General features: G+C 40.0%; 1 protein-coding gene across 8 annotated transcripts in view; it reads left to right on the top strand.

Moving 5' to 3' along the window:
- The first annotated feature begins 658 nt into the window (after positions 1-658).
- The window catches only part of LOC140312810 (mitogen-activated protein kinase kinase kinase kinase 3-like), a 41482-nt gene continuing 23518 nt past the window's right edge, over positions 659-18622 (top strand). For all 8 annotated transcript variants that reach the window (XM_072390634.1, XM_072390630.1, XM_072390631.1 and 5 more), the window contains exons 1-14: positions 659-893; positions 10944-11001; positions 11268-11358; positions 11546-11610; positions 11744-11799; positions 12639-12686; positions 12880-12922; positions 13052-13124; positions 13459-13590; positions 14482-14544; positions 14721-14802; positions 15426-15542; positions 18116-18194; positions 18295-18353. In XM_072390634.1, coding sequence (XP_072246735.1) covers positions 798-893; positions 10944-11001; positions 11268-11358; positions 11546-11610; positions 11744-11799; positions 12639-12686; positions 12880-12922; positions 13052-13124; positions 13459-13590; positions 14482-14544; positions 14721-14802; positions 15426-15542; positions 18116-18194; positions 18295-18353 — 1062 coding nt within the window. In that variant the 5' untranslated portion in view covers positions 659-797. The remainder of the gene's footprint in view (positions 894-10943; positions 11002-11267; positions 11359-11545; positions 11611-11743; positions 11800-12638; positions 12687-12879; positions 12923-13051; positions 13125-13458; positions 13591-14481; positions 14545-14720; positions 14803-15425; positions 15543-18115; positions 18195-18294; positions 18354-18622) is intronic.

Genomic DNA, 18622 nt, shown 5'->3' with positions numbered 1-18622 from the left:
GTTACAGACCTTGTTTACCTGAGATTTAAAAGAAAGTTTGGAATCAGTCTAATCTCCAACGTGCTTGTCTTCAGATACTTTGAGCTCCCCCGAAGCAAAGGGCATCTGACTCTGCACCTGGTTTGTTTGACATGGTGAAAAATGTACATACTGAGTTTATCAGCAGGTGGATGGATGCTCATACATAATCTAAATGATAATGGGCCACATCAATAATAAAGTCACCACATGACAACGGTAAAAGTTTGGGACTTTTGTTCTCCCTGTAACAGACCACATCAGTGTTGCCATCTGCCTCTGTTTAGCCCTGCTTAGCCCAGTTTTACTGAGTGGCCACACAAGGCTTTGGCTTTTCATTCATTTCACTTTCTTTTTTGCCCCCCCCCTCCAGAAGATTAGAAAACATAGCTTTCTTTTTGTCACAATATGTTGATTGATGATATTTGATTATTAACCGTTGTGTGTTGTTTTTCTCTGGCATACTTCACTTTTAGATGCATAAAGTTACAAAACATCTGTTTATTAAAGTTAAATCAACAAAATATTCCACTGGATTGGTTCTATTCACATATATTAAATTCAACAACCTCGTCTTTTTTTGACAAAACACCATGGAGAGGGTACGCCATGATATCCGTTGCGCATGCTCAATGCGCAGTGGAAGCCATGTTTTAGCTTTAGTGGATTCGGGCTGGATTTCTTTTGACGCTGTATGTTTTTCATAAAATATCAGTTATCCTACATTGTCGGGGTTCGTCAACCGTGCGCGATCGGTGCCGTAATCGGCAGTGGAAATAATGAACTCCAGTGTCGACCTGTCCCGGCGGAATCCGCAGGAGGATTTCGAGCTGATCCAGCGGATAGGAAGCGGCACATACGGAGATGTATATAAGGTAAAACAGCAGCGACGATAGCTTTGATGGAGTTCCATTTTCGGACTAATAGTGGTGTGACGTTTAAGAGTGATTTATAATGTTCCCCTTTGTTGGTAATATTAATGCTATTGAAAACAGATCGTTAAGACACCGTTAGGTGTTTGCTGATGAAACGTTGCGCTGTTGTTTTCATCAAGCTACATACTGGTGCAGTGTTAGTAGCTATTCATGCACTTGATTCCATTGTCGGACAAACCGCCAAGGCTCCACTATTTTTAGTGTTTTTGTTTTGGGCCCTTACACATAACTTTTTGTTGATTGTATTGATACCCAGGTTAACGTTAGTGATATAGTTTTCAACAATGGCAAATTCCCTGCCTTTAAAAAGTAATAAATGACAATAGCCAACGATAACTATGAGTACAGAGCTTGTCGGACGCATAGCCGACACATAGTTGCTAGCTGTCCGAAAACGGGCGCAGTTGTCTTGTTAGCCTAAAGAGGCTAACCAGGCGCTTTGCTGTTTCGTGAGAACATTGTGAACAAATGTCAACAAACAACAATTTGGTACGTTTACAGAAACGTAGACAGAGGCAGAAGTTACATAATTTTGCATCGCAAAACCACAGTATTACACTTGTTTTGATAAATATGTTGTAAGTGTCTCTGCTTAACCCTGACGGAGTCTGACAGCTGCCTGTCTGGAGAAACACTTTGGCTAAAGCGCTCAGGAGGCTACAACAACATTTATATCGTTCCACAAAACGTTGTTATACACGTTTTTACATCACCAGGAATTAGTCACGATTATCAAGAAACTCCTGCGCTCATTTGTGATTAGACTTCGACATGAGGCGCGTTGTAGCTGTTAAGTTTGGTCCCACAGTTTATCAAGGCCCCGCGCGAGGAGCAGACAGGCTGGGGTCCAAACTGGAAGGCAGCTCCTGAGCAGCAGCCCAGCTCCATCACAGCCACATCACCATGTTTATCACATGCCACACACTTTAAATTGCAGTCTCATATAACACTATTTAGTGAAATATACAGTGGAGAAACGCAGTAAGACTGCCACCTGTTAGTCAAAATTGATGTTGTAAAGTAATGCTGCAAGACATAAAAACAAATGCCATCATGCAGGATGTTGTTGCTTTGAATCTACAACTGAGCAGTTTGGACACAAGTAAAGACCATCTAACATACTGTATCCACAGCGTATAGGATAAAGCATACGAGAAAATTCTGATAGCTTCAAATCAACTAATATAAAGTAATTTCAACCTTTGGTCATTTCAGAGACTGTGCATGTCAGTTTATGCAAGATAAACATCCACATACATGTGGAGTTGTCTGTTTTCCATTCGCTTGCTTGTGGAATTTAGTCTGCTGCTGCTGTTTAAGTGAAAAGTCTTTGACAGACTGGAGATTCATTAGAGGCCTTAATATGACTAGATGATGTTTAGTTAACCTCGAGGCTCATTGTGGTTGATGACAGAAAGCCTTATAAATATGGATTATTTCCATTCCTTTTGAGCACATAATTGCCATCAGTTTCAAATGTGCAACCTTGTTTGTGCGGTCAGTGTGTCATTCTTTCGAGTTTGCTCTCAGTATTGTATTGCTCTGCGGCTAATCTTGTTTCTAATTTAGGTTCAGTATCTTGACTTGTTGAAGGTTGATAGGTTCAGCAGAATATCTTCAGGGGGCCGGCAGCTGAGAGCTGAGTGGCCTTCATGGCCTCTCGCAAACACTGCACAGTTAATAAATATGCGCTGATATACCTTGAAATATTTTATACAGGGTGAATTTTGTTAATCTAGTCCATATAAACAGTCCTATCAAAACAAATAGGAATTTTCTTGCTCAGACTATATGTATCAGTAGATGAGGCCATGTGCCTATAGAGACTATAAAACTGTTATATGGCATGTGTTGTTGTTAATGTTAATGACAGCAGTTTTCAGAAGATGAGCGCTCCAACCTGAAGCCGCTGGATTAAAGGATGTGCTATTAAGTACCAGAGCGTTTGGTAAACCTCATGGATGCCTATATTTGGTTCTACCACTGTGTGAAAAAGTGTGGCTTGGATAGGAATGTTTGAGCAGGAAACAAAGCATGAACTCTGCTGGCTTGCTATCGTCTCAGTTTTGTAGCCATGCTTCTCCGTCTGTATTAGAAACTGTAGAGGGGGATTGGCTAATGTTGGGAACAAGGCCCTATCATCACCAGATCACAGGCTTGATTTTTCTCCTCTCACTTTTGAAGCCAGAAACATCTTTAGAAGGTAAAAGTTTAATTCAGAATTTCTCTCACGGTTCCTTTTACATGATGTCATTAAACTGCACACTGTTCCTTTGTGTTGTTAAAGCTACTGCATGTATTGTTTTGTCACGTTTTGTGGGTGTAGCACTTAATGCTCTTCTTTTGCGTTCCCACATTATTATATAGACCGCCCAAAAACTTCATCAATAAAGGCAAGTATCGGCTTGATGTTTTGCTCTGAAGTCATGATAAGCTGCTCAGGAGGTATTGCTGTAATAGCTGCCTTCACTTGCGATGGCCAAGTATTCCCCAACACGTGGGATGATTTGTGCAGTTTAAGACTTGTCCATTTTCTTAAAGTGTCAGTGGTGCGGCTTTAGAAAAAAGAAGCAGAAGCAGATGATAGTGATCAGTTAATGACATGATTAAGCTAAACCATCTGAATATTTAACTTTATGTGAGGCGTAAAGACTCCTACTATGCTTTTATGAGTCTGCTTACCACTATAACATGCTTCAGCAAATATCCTTGAGACGACATGTTTTTTTGTGGTGTGTAACATGCATTTGGCTATATTGTATGCAGAATTTCCCCTTAAATCACATAAACATTCCATAATTGTGGATAAGGCTGGCTTTGCAAGTGTGAAGGCATTCTTTGGCTGTTGAAGCCATATTTATTGGCTTTCTCGCTACATTTACTCCTAAAATATGAAAACACTGATGTCCTTAACAGTTACAAATGTGGCAGTAACGATTTCCTCTGGCCAGACCTCGCTGTGTGTGTGGCACAGCTGGGCAGCCGTGGTCCAGGAATGCAGGATTCCTCACTTCCTCCTTGTGTGTGTGTGTGTTCTAGTCCCATTGTTCCACACTAGTCCAGCAGAGGAAGACGGTTGAGCCGATAGCTGTTGTCTAACATGTTTAGCGACACACGCAGATGGCTGCAGAGTTGGTTAAAGCTGCTGGTGCACAATCATCCTGTTTTCGTGTCTGTTTCTCTGCTTATTTGCTGTCTGAGGGGGATATGCAGAAATCGGCTGGCGTATAGAAAAGCTCTCAAGCAAATCCTGTTCAGCCTCAGGTGTGTGCCTGATGTCGTGTACAGTGCTGCACAAGAATTCGTCTGTGTGTGACTGGCGCAGTTCCCATTAATAACTTGCATGTTTACATAGTAGTTAGTTAATGACAGAAATGTGGCAAGAGACAGAACCAGATCTTCTAGTTATGGCATTGTTTATGCTAAAGAATACGAAGTCTAATGGTTCAGAATGAATGTGTAGCGTCTAAACATGGTTTATTATTCTGTCTGACAGACCAGTTGTCCGATGTGAGCTATTTGATAACCTTTACTCCAGAGAAGTCATCATGTCAGTTAAAGCTTTTCAACTATTTAAGTATACGCCCAGTCCAGTTTTTCTCCCAGTAGCTGGAGGAAGGACGCTACCACCTATTTAAAGTGCAGTTAAACCATGTTAATCGGGCTTTGTACACATAGCATGTGCTCCTTTATTAAATACAGAATGATTTAGGAAATGAGAGCAGTGGTAAGCTGCTGGTATGCAGACAGCAGCTGGGATTATACCTCCCTTCAGGGTGGTTCAACCCAAAAGAAGTAATAGTGGGGCAGGTGAAAAAGTCAGTGAACCTTCCCCCGCAAACAGACATATTATTTACAGCCTTGCTTTGCTGCATTTGAGCTGGAAAACCACTACTCAGCAAATTAGCACGTCTGAAGTAAAGGGACTGTCCACCACGCCTGATTCATTAGATCTAAGAAATTTGCACTTATTTTGACCAGGTTACATTTAAAGGTTACATATTAAAACGCGAACAGTCCGTTATTAATGTGGATGTCTCCTTCTAAAAAAAGCAAGGTGTTTTCATTAATTTTGGAGCAGATTTCAGTCTAATAAACGAGCTGCAACTCTCTGGCAAAATGATAGCTGGTATTACAAACATGCAAACGCTTGTTTTCAAAGCGTTTCTTCACATTTAGTTCACATTTGTCCCGAAAAATCTTACACCCGAGCAAATCTTTCACTTTAATTGTGGATCATTTTAATCCCTCCGTACAGTAGTATGTAATTTAAACTCAAAGCTGCCTCATCACTAAGTAAATAGGAAGGCATGATGGTTTTGCACTTACTCTTCTAAAACTGCAACTACGTGCATATAATGTATATTTACGCATGCTCTTCAGGTGGGTCAGTGTGGCAGCAGTACGTGAAGTGTGCACTATGTGACTTCACAGGCCGACACTAAATGTTCAGGGGCCGTGATGAATCAGAAGTACAGTCGCGTAGCGCTACAGTCCCAGCTTGACTTGGCCTGTTAATTGGACCACTGTCCCCGTCTCAGTTAGGGCGATCACGATTATGAAATGTCAGTAGATTCGTATTTGTCATGCAACTGTTATAATAGATTATTTAATTGTCCATCCCGTACAGCATCATCTGGGTGTGATTGTCTGGTTTGGAGAAGCTCAATTCCATACAATAACATGTTAGCATGTTAGCTTGCATGCTAACATGCTAACATGCATCCTGCTTTGGTCGGACTAACACAAAAAGTCTTTTTTTTTTTTTTTTTTTTTTACCTCTTGAGTCATTTAAACATGCACACTAGTCTTCTTCTCATCAGATATCATGTGGGATAATTATTTGGCTTGGTTTGAGAATAGTTTGATGGTTTAGTGAGTTAAGCTCAGTGATTCCACTGTTGATTCTGTTGTTTTTTTTTAAAGAAAAGTCGCCATCTTATTAGCCGATCATTAACCTTAAGTTTGAATGGTTTTGATTTCTGATGCTGGATGAAATGAGTCATTTGTTTGCTTAGAGAAAAAGTGCCGGTTTTCATCTGGGGTGGACCTGAGAGGTTTCATTATGTGTTTGCACGTTTCGATGTGTTGTTGAAAGACAGGTGTGCTAATTTAACACACTTTACTGCTTTTATTCCACCTCACTCCTCGCCTGTTCCTCCCCTGAGGCCGTGCAGTACTAATGGCTGAGCTCGGCAGTTGATAAGCTTTCTAAGAGAAAATGCAGACCTACACCTTCACAATTTTGACAGAGAAAAACAAGATGTGTTATTTAAATTGTGCTCTTTTTGAACTTTCTGAATGAAGCTGCATTCTTGTGGAGAAATCCTCATTTCGAACTATAAACTAAGCTGTTTTCTGAACTAAGCTTTGCTTGGTTTTCATATTTTTAGGATGTAACTTAAAGAGTAAATGCATCTTTTGTTGTCCGTGGAAAAAGTTTTGGGTCGATGTCATTTGACGAGCTGAATCAAAGCATGTCACAGAAGCAAGGTAGCGATTGGAATGACACCTCCGATATCTAGGAGAAATCTTCTGAGGGGAAGAAAAATAACTAACTGCTGTTGTAGTTGATGCCCCAGGCCAAGGCTTTAATTGCCCCAATGTTCCAGTGGAACTGCTCAGTGGTTTTCAGCAGTAGACTTAGGTTGTCATCGTCTGCTGCTACATTCAATTCCTTGGAAAAATGTGGCTACTTATGAGCTTTTGTGTTCAAATAGAATATTGATGAATTGTTAAGAGAGTAAGTGATTTTTAAAAACTGTAGAACAGTGTGCATTGTTAAAGTTCTACAGTAAAAGTACATTTTAGTTATATTTGTTGTTTTACTAACAAACAAATAAATAAATGACTGAAGAAGAGTTTTACTTGCATTAATAATAGGCCAACATCACTCTCACTCTTGACACAGCAAAAAAAAAGGACTTAAGACTTTATTTAATTTCTTACTTCTCCTTTAATAGAATGGGGATGCAAAACTCAATTTTAAACAGAAGTTGATAATAAAATACATGGCACCGGGTATAGGGAAAGCTTGAAAAAAGCTTGAATCCTCCTTATTAGTTCCTGCGTGCAACCATAGACGGATCCTCAAGGAGAGCCTCCGACAGGATGCTGTGGAGTCCCCTGCTGGATGAGCTGCCATTTTACAAATAATGGGTACCTGTAGCTAACCTGTAGATAACTTGTAGCTTTTGTGGCAACAAATTCTCTTCACCAACTCTCAGTGATGATGACTGTTTCTATGTTGATATTCGTGTCACATGTATTTGGACATGTAGCAGCATCATATGTAGCAGCATCATATGTAGCAGCATCATATGTAGCAGCATCATATGTAGCAGCATCATATGTAGCAGCATCATATGTAGCAGCATCATATGTAGCAGCATCGTATGTAGCAGCATCATATGTAGCAGCATCATATGTAGCAGCATCATATGTAGCAGCATCGTATGTAGCAGCATCATATGTACCAGCATCATATGTAGCAGCATCATATGTAGCGAGGGACAATATTCAGGCAAGCAGAAAAGTGTAAAAAGCCACAAAAGCCATCAGCACACAGACTCAGTTACCTGCTCACCTGATTTCTGAGCCACAGCTCCTCTGGATGATGTGTAGAAAATTTAGTGGCTCCAGTGTAAGGGACAAAAAACAGCTTGTATGAGGACTTGTGGGTGTGATGTGACTCGCCACAGCTAACACATCAAGCCATGACTAGTTATGAACAGGGAATGAGTTTTTTGCAAGAAATCTACAAAAAAATATGCCAAAATATCCATTTAGATATAAGTTAGTAATCATGTTGCTGTGCTGCTCTGAAATGTGACACCCTTCTGTTTACTGTGGAACGTAAGCGTGGCATGAGTCTTTTTTTTTTTTTTTTAAACAGCTAAACAAGTCATTTAAGATCAAGCTGAGAGAGTCAAAAATTTCAACTCAAATAGTATAAACCGCAGACCGCCTGTGCCGTTCGACTAAGGTCCACTGCATCGAAATGCAGCCATGACAACACAGCGGTTTACTAGAAAAATTCAATATGAACAGTTTTAGAAAGCAAAAAGAAGAAGTGGGTGTGTTGCTGCTAACACTGACTGATATGCGTCATCTCTGCTCGTCTGCTGACTGAACACACTGTCTCTCCTATCTTTTCTCTTTGCGTCTCATTGTCTTCCATCTCCTCCCACCACTTTGTTGTTGCTCTATCCTGTCGTTCCTCCGGCTCCTCTGCTCTTCTCCCGCACTTGATTTTGCTCTTTAACTGAGCAGTGTTTGTGCTGCAGCTGTACACATCTGTAAATCTGCCTCTTTTCTTGTAAAATTACTGATAAATGAATCGACAGCGCTGTTGTTTTCTGCCATTGTTTTTTTTCTTCGGTTAACCCTCTATGGTCCCACTGAGATACAAGATCTTATCTTTCAGCAACTCCTTGCCAAGAAGATGGTGTAAAACACATTTTCCAAGACAATACAATAAATATGAGAAAAGTCCATAACAACTAAATTTCTCATATTTCTCTTCCAGTTATAAAACTATATAAATAGACAACAGGTTTCCTTCAAGGCAGTTCTTAAAACACCTTTAAAAGTTTCTTAGGAGGTGCGTGTTGTTAAGCTGATGGTATTTTGGAGCTCTTTCAATACATAAGGAGCCTAGAGGGAGAAAACAGGTTTACTCAGCGCTGTTTGGAGCATTTAGATTCAGTCTAGTTGTAGATTCAGCATCACATTGTGTAATATGCAGAAGGCTAGAATGTAACTAGGTCATTTACCTAATAAAGTTCTTGTAATGTGTGTGTTTTTCTTCTCTGGGTTAAGAGCAGGCCTTTCTAAAGAGTCAGATAAAGTTCAAGGATGAGTGCGTGAGCCTGCATTTGTTATGAAGCGTAATGCAGCATGACATGCCGTGTCCAGTTTTTTAAGTAAATATTAAGGTGTGTGCATATAGATAACATCACTGAAGTCCAGCATGGGTAGAAAGGAGCATTGTCTTATTGTGGGAAAAAAATGAAAGCCCAACCATCAACATGGGCATTAAAAGTTAGCTTATCATCAAGCCTGTGCCTTAATGTTAATAAGAATGGACCCTTTCTGTACATACATCAAGTCAAAGTGGAAGAATCGGGGAGATATATTTGATACAAAAAATAAATTTTTATGGAGGGGGGGTTGTTTCCATCTTTCTCCTTACCAAGAGTAGAAATAAAGCAATAGCTGTTCAAACATGACGCATTACTCCCAGGCTGTTGTTGGAAGTCTTTATTTCATCAGTACGTCTCTTTCTCATTCTCTCACACATACTTCTGCGATGTCACACACAGTCAGACTCGCATACTCGGCCTGAAAGAAGCAAGCAGTTCATGTCTGCTCTGAAAGACCATCTTTTATTCATGTGTTTCATATATAATTCCTCTCCAGCTCTGCCAGAACTCCTGCTAATATAAGTACAGCTCACTATTTATAGAAAAATCAGCCTCTGTGTTCTGCAGTTCTTCAGCTTTCTGAATAATTCCAGTTTTTCAAGGAAGAAGCTGTCTCTGATTTCTACCTTTGCATCACAGAAAAACACAAAGCTCGCTCAGGTGTGACTATTTATCCAATCTTCCAGTTTTTTTAGCTTATAATGTACATACTACCGCCCCCTTCTGCACCGGTGGGTAATGTGTTCTGGTGCAGGTGTCGCTTGTGTGTCCTGCCCGGCAGTTTGAAGTCATGTTTCCAGTGTTTTCAGTTGTTTGGGCCTTGGAGACTCGATGCGACAAAGCTGGTGTCGATCGTGAGAAGAAATATTTACATCACATTACAAAGTAATCTAACAGCAATTGATGAGTCAGCTTCCCCCTTCTGATGATTCTTTATAAAATTAAAAAAAAATTTTATAGGTCTGAACACGGTCTTGGCTGGCTGCTTGGGAAAGACAAGCAAATGTAGTTATCCACTTATTGATTCTGCTGGGCTGCAGATAGACTCTATTTTAGAAGGGGTGTTAATAATCTGTGTATCATTCGTTCATTTGTTTTTCCAAATAAAACCAAGAATAAGAAAACGAAAAAACTCTTTTTCTCAGTATTCGTTTCTAAAACTAAAATGAAAAAACGGATAACGAGCGTTTCCTGTTTCATCCAATTGACCCTTCGCTAAGCCCCTCCCACAAAAGGCTTCTGTCCAATCCTACGTTAGCAACCATAACTATGCACAAGAGGCCAGTCAAACTTTTGGCAGAAAGCAATATGCCGAAGCGGTGTGCATACAGGACTTGCAAGTCTGACAGTCGATATCCAAGAAGTTTGGAGGGTGGTGTTGAATTCTTTGCCTTCCCCAAGCCGAAGAAGAAAGATGCTGAGTGTGGATAAAGCAGTGTGGGAGACCACACGAACAGCTGAATCCCTCCAAAATCAATAAGAGCACCTACGTTTGTTCTAAGGTTAAGTGCTAGCTAACGTTTGCTAACAATAGCTTTGTGTGATAATGTTAACAAAGACGTCTCTGTTAAAGGGGAACTCTGGTATTTTTAAACCTAGACCTTATTTCTGGCATGAAATATGTTTATCTACTCACTGAGAACAGTTTGGCGAAAGTCGGCGTCCTTCGGAAGATATTTAGATAACTCGCGATCCATATAATGGAGTGAATGGGACTTAGACGATGCAGCCTCTAAATAAGGCATTATCTGTCTTTATTTCACCAATACTTTAAGACGAATGAATGAATGAACGAACGTGTACTATAGCTCTGTTAGCTCATAGCTGCTGTTATGTGGCTACTTGCGGCTATAGAAGAGCTAATGGAGGGATATCTACACGGGCACTCTACTGGGACCACTTTCTTATTTTTTGGTTTTATTTGGAAAAACGAATGAACGAATGATACACGGATTGTTAATGAAAATGAGCTTCCACTTTACATGTTGTGCCTTAGAGTTCAGTCCCGTTCACCCTTAACATTGCAGAAACAGTAATGCTAAGTGTTTTTCTTTTCGTTCTTTAGGCTCGTAATGTCAACACGGGAGAGCTGGCTGCAATCAAAGTCATCAAACTGGAACCGGGTGAGTTACCTCTGGTTTATTTCTATTACTTTATCTACTCTTTTATTGCCATGTCTTACAGTCCCCTTCTGGCATCCTTCATTCTTCTCTTTTTCTGTCCCTTCCAAAGATTAATTTTTGTCTTTATTGGTATACTTCCTTTACTGAACATATGATTAACAAACCCACTTCTCCTCTTTTTTGTATCCTTCTCTAAGTTGTAAATAACAACAAGGCAGATAGAAAGTAATCTCTATGATGTGTGTGTGTGTGTGTGTCGGCTGCAGGTGAGGACTTTGCTGTCGTCCAGCAGGAGATCATAATGATGAAGGACTGTAAACACTCCAACATTGTGGCCTACTTTGGCAGTTATCTCCGGTGAGAAAGTGAATGTGCAGTATTCATTTATAGCTGTTATCAAAGCGATCAAGGTGACATGTTTTACTGTGTGAAGAAAGAAGAGACGATCAGAAAATAAAAGACAGTTTTAGAGAAAATGAGGGGATATAATTTGTTTGATTATTTGTGAAGCTGTACTCACACAGAGTTCTCTTCATGTGCACAGGAGAGATAAGTTATGGATTAGTATGGAGTACTGTGGAGGAGGTTCTCTGCAAGATATCTATCATGGTAAGAGCAACATGCAATAAACACATCATTCAGCCACAATGTGATCTTAACTGAGCTACATTGTTTTCTTGTTGTTTTTCTTTCTCTCTTTGAAATTATAATTTTTCCCTCTTTTTTGCATGAATTTCTGCAGTAACTGGGCCTTTGTCAGAGTCACAGATTGCCTACATGTCACGGGAGACCCTGCAGGTAGTGTATACATTGTTGTTGCAGAGTGTACAGTGAAGGCATATCCTTGACAGAGAAGAAGAATATTTGGGGGGTTGGTTCTATACGTAGTTGGAGCACATTCACTTATTTTGGCTGTCTGATACGACTGAAACATATTGGAAGAAGTGGCATTATTTTCTTTATTATATCGCAACAGTAAAGAAAAGTTTGAGGTTTATCCATTAAGATAAAGGTGATTCTGAATAGAAAAACATCCAACACAGCAAACATAGAAGAAGAATCTCCTTTGTACCTCTGAGTGAGAGTCTTATTGCTCCCCTCCTCAGAAGCGGCACGGGGCCGACTGGGCACCAGTTAAATGTCGACGCAGCCAGCGGCGCATCGAGTGTCAACAAATGATCCTGGTTCTTTTTTTTCTCTGTCACTTTAACCTGTCAGCCATTAATGACACAATAAACCTTGATCACGCTGACAGATTGTGGCTGTACCATTTAAAAAATAACAGTTTAGTGAGCTCATGAGCTGTCAATGGGACAAGAGGCAGCCGGCTCATCAGCATTGTAACGGCACACTCTGACCAGATGAGAGAGCTGCTTCAGTGCGACACTTCACCTTCGCTCATATTAGATTAAGAGTTAGACTATAACTAGATTAGAAGAACAGAGAAATATTGACACAAATCACATTTAAGAGGAAACTGGAAGAGGAAAATGTTGCCAGTTTCCAAACATTTGGTTTTCATTGAAGCAGCAAAGATTTTGGTAAAATAAATTTAGTCGAATTTTAGTTGTATTTCTTTGTTCTGGAAATGGCAAAAACAACCAATAACATGAGCTGCTGTGCAATTCTGTTTTCAGGGTTTATACTACCTGCACAATAAAGGCAAAATGCACAGAGACATTAAGGTGAGTTTTAAAGCATTCATGCAATACAAAACAAAATGCAATTTGTATTTGCATTCTGTGGATAAAGCACCAGTTAAGTTAATCAGCTCCATATTTAGTGTGATGTGAATTAGAATGATCATAATGGAGAAACATCTGTTGGGGAATTGTTTTGTGTTGGAAGCTAATGTTGGACCTGTTATGTCTCTGACAGGGAGCCAACATTCTCCTGACCGACAGTGGATATGTGAAACTAGGTGAGAGGAACACACAAAGCCTCCGCTGTTACCTTCTGCTTCAAAAGACTGAATCTGAGTGGCCCCATTTGCTGACTTAGAACCTTTTTTTCTTGGTTTTCTCCCTTGATTTTCTTTTTCTCTCCTTAGCTGACTTTGGTGTTTCAGCTCAGATCACAGCAACTCTTGCCAAAAGGAAGTCATTCATTGGAACGCCTTACTGGTGAGTTGTTTTCCAGTATCAGCTCCCCTGATGTCTCATATCGATGCAGGTACAGTGAATGAATAAACATAACACGCTAATGCATTCAGGACTATTTTGATTAATTGACTTAAGTTTGCTGAAAAATAACAGAATTTATCATTTAGTACGTTTTCACTAAGCTGTTAAATATGTTAAAACAAAGCTGTTTGTTCCTCGTGGAAATACTGAAGACAATTCTAATTCCGGTCCTGTGTACGGCTGATTTTACCTCACTTAGTATGTTTTTGTTTAATTCTTGCCATAAGTATCCTTTCCTCCTTTCTCACACCATCTGTTTCTCTCTCTCTGGTAGGATGGCTCCAGAGGTAGCAGCAGTTGAGAGGAAAGGAGGCTACAACCAGCTATGTGATATCTGGGCAGTTGGCATCACTGCAATAGAGCTGGCAGAGCTACAGCCACCCATGTTTGAGCTGCACCCAATGAGGTACTTAGTTTGTGTGTGTGCGCAGGGTTTTATCAGATGTCAGAGTTTATGGGCTGTAATAGTGTGATGACACCAGAGAGTAGCTGCAGAAATGTTTTTTTTTTTCTTTATGGGATTATTATCGATGAAAGATTATAGATTTTGCCTGCTGGGATAGGCTCAAGCCCACCCGCTACCCGATTAACGGATTGACGGTATAGAAAATGGATGGATGGATTATAGATTTCAGTTTTATTGACTGCATTTCTGCTTTTGACTGCAGCAGTACTTTGGTGTGCAGGAATTGGTGAATGTATTACACAAAATAAAATGCATTTCTTAAAGATTATGTGGAAAAGATCGTACACCCTCTTATAATTCTAAGCTCTTAAGTCATCTGGTCCTTACTAGGTCTGAATCGCATATTAGATGCAGAAGCAATGTGTGAAAAACAAAGTACCCCCGCACACACGCTGCCAATCAAATGCGCTTGATTAAATAATTATCATCAAGTGTTAGCATCTCTGTAAAAGCAGAAGCTGTCAACACAGCGCCAAGGAAGAAAGAAATCCTCAGTGATCTTAGAGAAGCAACTGTTGTGGCCATCTGGGAAGGCTTTTAAGGCCACGTCCTAGAATTGAATATCCCAAAAAGTTCACTGCAAAGTCAGACCGTGCTCAGAGAAATGGCAAAAAACCCAAGACTTTAAAGGCCTCGGTTAGCACGTTTAACGTTGAACTTAGTTCTTCACACACTTGCTATTCATTCATGCCTGGTTTCTGATAACAATGAATAATGACATGACGGTAAAACATGTTGACATTGTTATATTATGATGCAAGAGGTTCTTTCACAACATTCTTGCATGAAAAACTTGAGCTGTAATCCTGTTCTGTTTTTTTTAATCATCAGGGCTCTGTTCTTAATGACCAAGAGTAACTTCCAGCCTCCTAAGTTGAAAGATAAACTCAAGTGGTAAGATGACGCATTTTCTATTACTGTGTATTACTCACATCTGCCATGAATGTAACACCCAACTGCTGAGATTACCCAACTTTATCAAGGCTGCATCTCATGTATGACACAGTCCAATGACACACATTAACTTTTACTCCCTTTTCTGTGTCTTCCTTTCTCGTCTGTCAAAACAGGACAAATAATTTCCATCATTTTGTCAAACTAGCTCTGACCAAGAACCCAAAGAAGAGGCCCACGGCTGAAAAACTGTTGCAGGTGAGCATGAAAACAAGATATTTTAAATAATTTAAGATAAACCAACGGTTATTGTATGACATGTTTACCCTGCTAAGATAGTACATGTCTTGGACTTCAACATTTGATTGTACTTTGAAATAATAATGTGATTTTTGTCAGGTTAAGCAGATGTATGGAAATCATTCTGGTATATCGCATTAGCCTGAGCAACTGCAACATGAAAGTGATGGAAGGCAGGAATAAACTTGACAGGTTGCTCTGTGAATCACTATATATCACTGCGGTTAGTCATCAGTTAAAGGGTTAGTCAACAGAAAGATAACCAACCCATGAGAGTCCTGCTCTTTACCTCAGAACACATCAAACCTGTAGCTTCACAAACTTAAAGATAAGAAGAAGAAAAGAAGAAACCGAAAGAAGGGTATTACTTTGAGAAAAACCCAGAGATTGATCGAAAGATGGGAATTATTGTGAAAAAATTTACCATTTTCTGAGATTATGAAGATAGAAATGCCTTCTGATAAACATCCTATCGTTCACATCAGTATGTTGGTGTCATCCGAAGCAGCCCAGTTCACTGTAATGTTTCAAAGTTTGTAAGGTAATGCGGGAAGTTTCTTCCCTTTTCGTCTGTCTTCCAGCATCCGTTTGTGTCCCAGCCTCTCAGCAGGACGCTGGCGATCGAGCTTCTGGACAAAGCCAGCAACCCCGACCACAGCACATACAACGACTTCGATGACGACGACCCTGAACCTGAGGTAACCTTTGACCTTCTCAGGATTAACTCTTGAAAAACAAAAGTGTGATCAAGTTTACAAGCAGGCGGCAGAGAAGTGACCGAGTTCTGGATTTTGCTTCTTTTCTCCCCCATTAAATTGTATCTTCCTGTCTCCTCAGTTGGTCTTTCATTAAATTCCTTTTCCATCAACATTCATACCCTCTCCCCCTCACCCTCAGTCCTTCCTTTCTCTGGCAAATGTGACTCATTTTCTTCTATTTATCCCCCTTCCCTCTGTCCTGCCCTGCCATTTTTTTCTTTCACCTATTTCTTGCTTGACTCGTCTTGAGTTTGGCTTTCCTCTTCTTTTCCTCCTTGTAGCACTTCTCTTTTTTCCCCTATCTTTCTCCTCCTTCTTCCTCCCTTCCCTATTTTCCTCCTGTCCCCTCATCTCCACCCCCTATTCCCTGCCTCCTCTTCAGTTTAAGTACAGAGGTCATTTCCTCCCCATAAGCCCCGGTGCTAGACGTGCTCCCCGTTTTGCAGCCCGTAGGAAGGTACTTGTGTCGGCTGCAGTGATGTCATTCTAACACAAACAATTCTTTCTTTTTTTTTCTTTGTTCACCTTGAGGTGGACTACAGAACTGAATGAACAGAGAGTGGATTTCTTTTCTATTCAGTGTCCGCTGGTGTTGTCATGGAAGTTGGCATTGGTATGCGACCTACAGGCAGATGATAGATCACCACAGCAGTTGCATAATTAGTTCAACATTCTAGAAAGTACTTGTATTTTAAAGCTCATGTCTTTGAACTGACATGCAAATCAGCTGATTTGATGTATTTTTATGATTAGGAAAATTCCAAACACTGTGTTTGTTCCCTTTTCAGAACACTTGAGCAGCAAATATTTAAGCCTTTTATATTATAGCCATTTATTTGCATAGTGCCATTCATTTCGGTCTCACTATAGAGAATTCAAATGGTTTTACAGTTGTTTTTTAAAATGATTTATTTGACCTCAATGCGATTGAAATGAGTAGTACAACTTTATAGTTGGCACTTACTGTCCATGACAACATCAGCAAGAACATCTCAATTCATCCCAGTTTTGTGGCAGCAGCAGAGATGACAGAGAAATGGGTTCATGAAGGCGGCTTCCAAACTCTCACATTTCTTTCAGTGATCCATCAGAACCACATCCAGGTCAAATCAACTTGTGATCCAAGAGCATTGCTGTTTGGTTTTGCCAACATGCATTTCTAAATTAAGAACTAAAACCGCAACACCAATGTTGAAGTTCTGGAAATGTTGAAAATGAAAAAATACCTTCTCGCTGTCCAGTGTGCTTTACATCGCTCTGAGTGACGGATCGAAACGTTGCGTCTCCATTTGGTGGTTTGATGCATGTAGAGAAGTGTAATTTTATGTATTTATTTTATTCTATTTGTCCTTCATTTAGCTTAGAAGTTTCTATGGACATACACCGTCCTGTTCAAGATGGCAGCTTAAAACAACAAACAGTTTCATGTTTAAAAAATCTACTTTGATAGATTAGACATTAGATATACAGACCATACCAGCTAAATTTAACACTCATTCCACCCCCAGTTAAAAACAGCAACAGGTTTCCTACAGGGCAGTTTGTAAAAGACCCCTAAAGGTGTGCAAACAGGGTGTTTGTCTTTAAGATGATGGCATGTTGAAGCTCATTCCATGACGTGTTTGGGCATAAAAGGAGAAAGCTGTGTTTTTTTTCTGGTTGTATATCAGTTACCAGAATCATTCGATGGCTGAAAATGTTAAAGCGATAAACGGTAACGTGTATTTTTATCATGCATCTTTAGAGAGAGCCTAAAGATTTAGTTGTGGAAGCCATCTTCATCTACCTTTTTATTTTCAGTTACTAACTATGGTTTGAATGTTATGAGAATTGACTTTTTATCTACAAATCTAGTCGAGGAAATGAGCCACAAGTGTGGTTTTGATGCATTTAAATTGTATTGGTTTGTCAGTTGCAGTGCAGTTGCAGTGCATGCTGTAAGGTTGCTGTGTTCCTTCGATTTTCTCTGAGAAATTAGAGTAAGATCTTGACACTGGATATTACATTATTACATCAAGATTTTTTGGAACTGCTGTGATTTGATTTGTGATTGACTAACTGTACAAACATGAAACAATGCATAGGCTCCATTCCTGTCAAAGTAACAGGCATCCTGGCAGCAGTTGAGTTATTTAATGGAGCTTGTGTTAGGGTGCAGGCCAGTGGATAGTGTGTGAGGGTTAGATTTAACCATGTGGGTCATGGATGTTGTATGTGGCTGTCTAAAAAGATATTTTTTTAGCTTACAGGGAGTCAGTGTTTTAACACACTGCAGATGTTGATATTGTTGCCAGGGAATGGATGTTTTCCTTTGAGTGTGTTGCTATGTTTTGGCCATCTTGTTGCAGTGTTTGTCTGGCTGTTTTGCTGTGTCATCAAATCCCACCGCACAGGAAATAGCAGAAAGATTAAGTTTTAAAAAAAGATTTTTAGAAGTCAAGATCCGTGTACATGAATGCATTGTGCGTAGTGTTTAAACATCTTTTTGACTTTGTGCGTCTCTTTCTTCATAGTCTCCGGTCTCTGTTCCTCATCGAATCCGCTCCACCAGCAGGAGCACCAGGGAAGGAAAGACCCTGTCCGAGATTAACTGTAAATCCCCACTCAAAGTTTACATGTTCGACGTAAGTCATCTCATTCTTTGTATATCTGTTTACTTCATGGCCTAATCTTCCTCTCCGTCTCTTCACAGTTGGTCAGGTGAAGTTTGATCCTCCTTTGAGAAAAGAGACAGAACCTCATCATGAACCGGTAGGTTACTGGTTGTATCTTTACGTTTGTGTGTGTGTGTGTGTGTACGAATGAGGGTACTTGCGTGGTTGTAACTTCACCAGAACTAGCATGGCTGGTCCTCACCTTTTCACAACAAAACACTCTGACCAAAGCATGCTGTTGTCAGTCTGCGGTGAACTGCCCATCCACGTTTACACTTTGGTGGCTGAAATCTTCAAATAAAGCATGAATTTGAGATATTTTGTGAGGTGTTATATATAAGAACACAAATGCTAGTCAAAAAGAAA

Source organism: Leuresthes tenuis, unplaced genomic scaffold (genome assembly GCF_036924035.1).
Source record: "Leuresthes tenuis unplaced genomic scaffold, fLeuTen1.0.hap1 SCAF_8, whole genome shotgun sequence".
NCBI lineage: Eukaryota > Metazoa > Chordata > Actinopteri > Atheriniformes > Atherinopsidae > Leuresthes > Leuresthes tenuis.
This window is presented reverse-complemented; position numbering and strand designations above follow the sequence as displayed.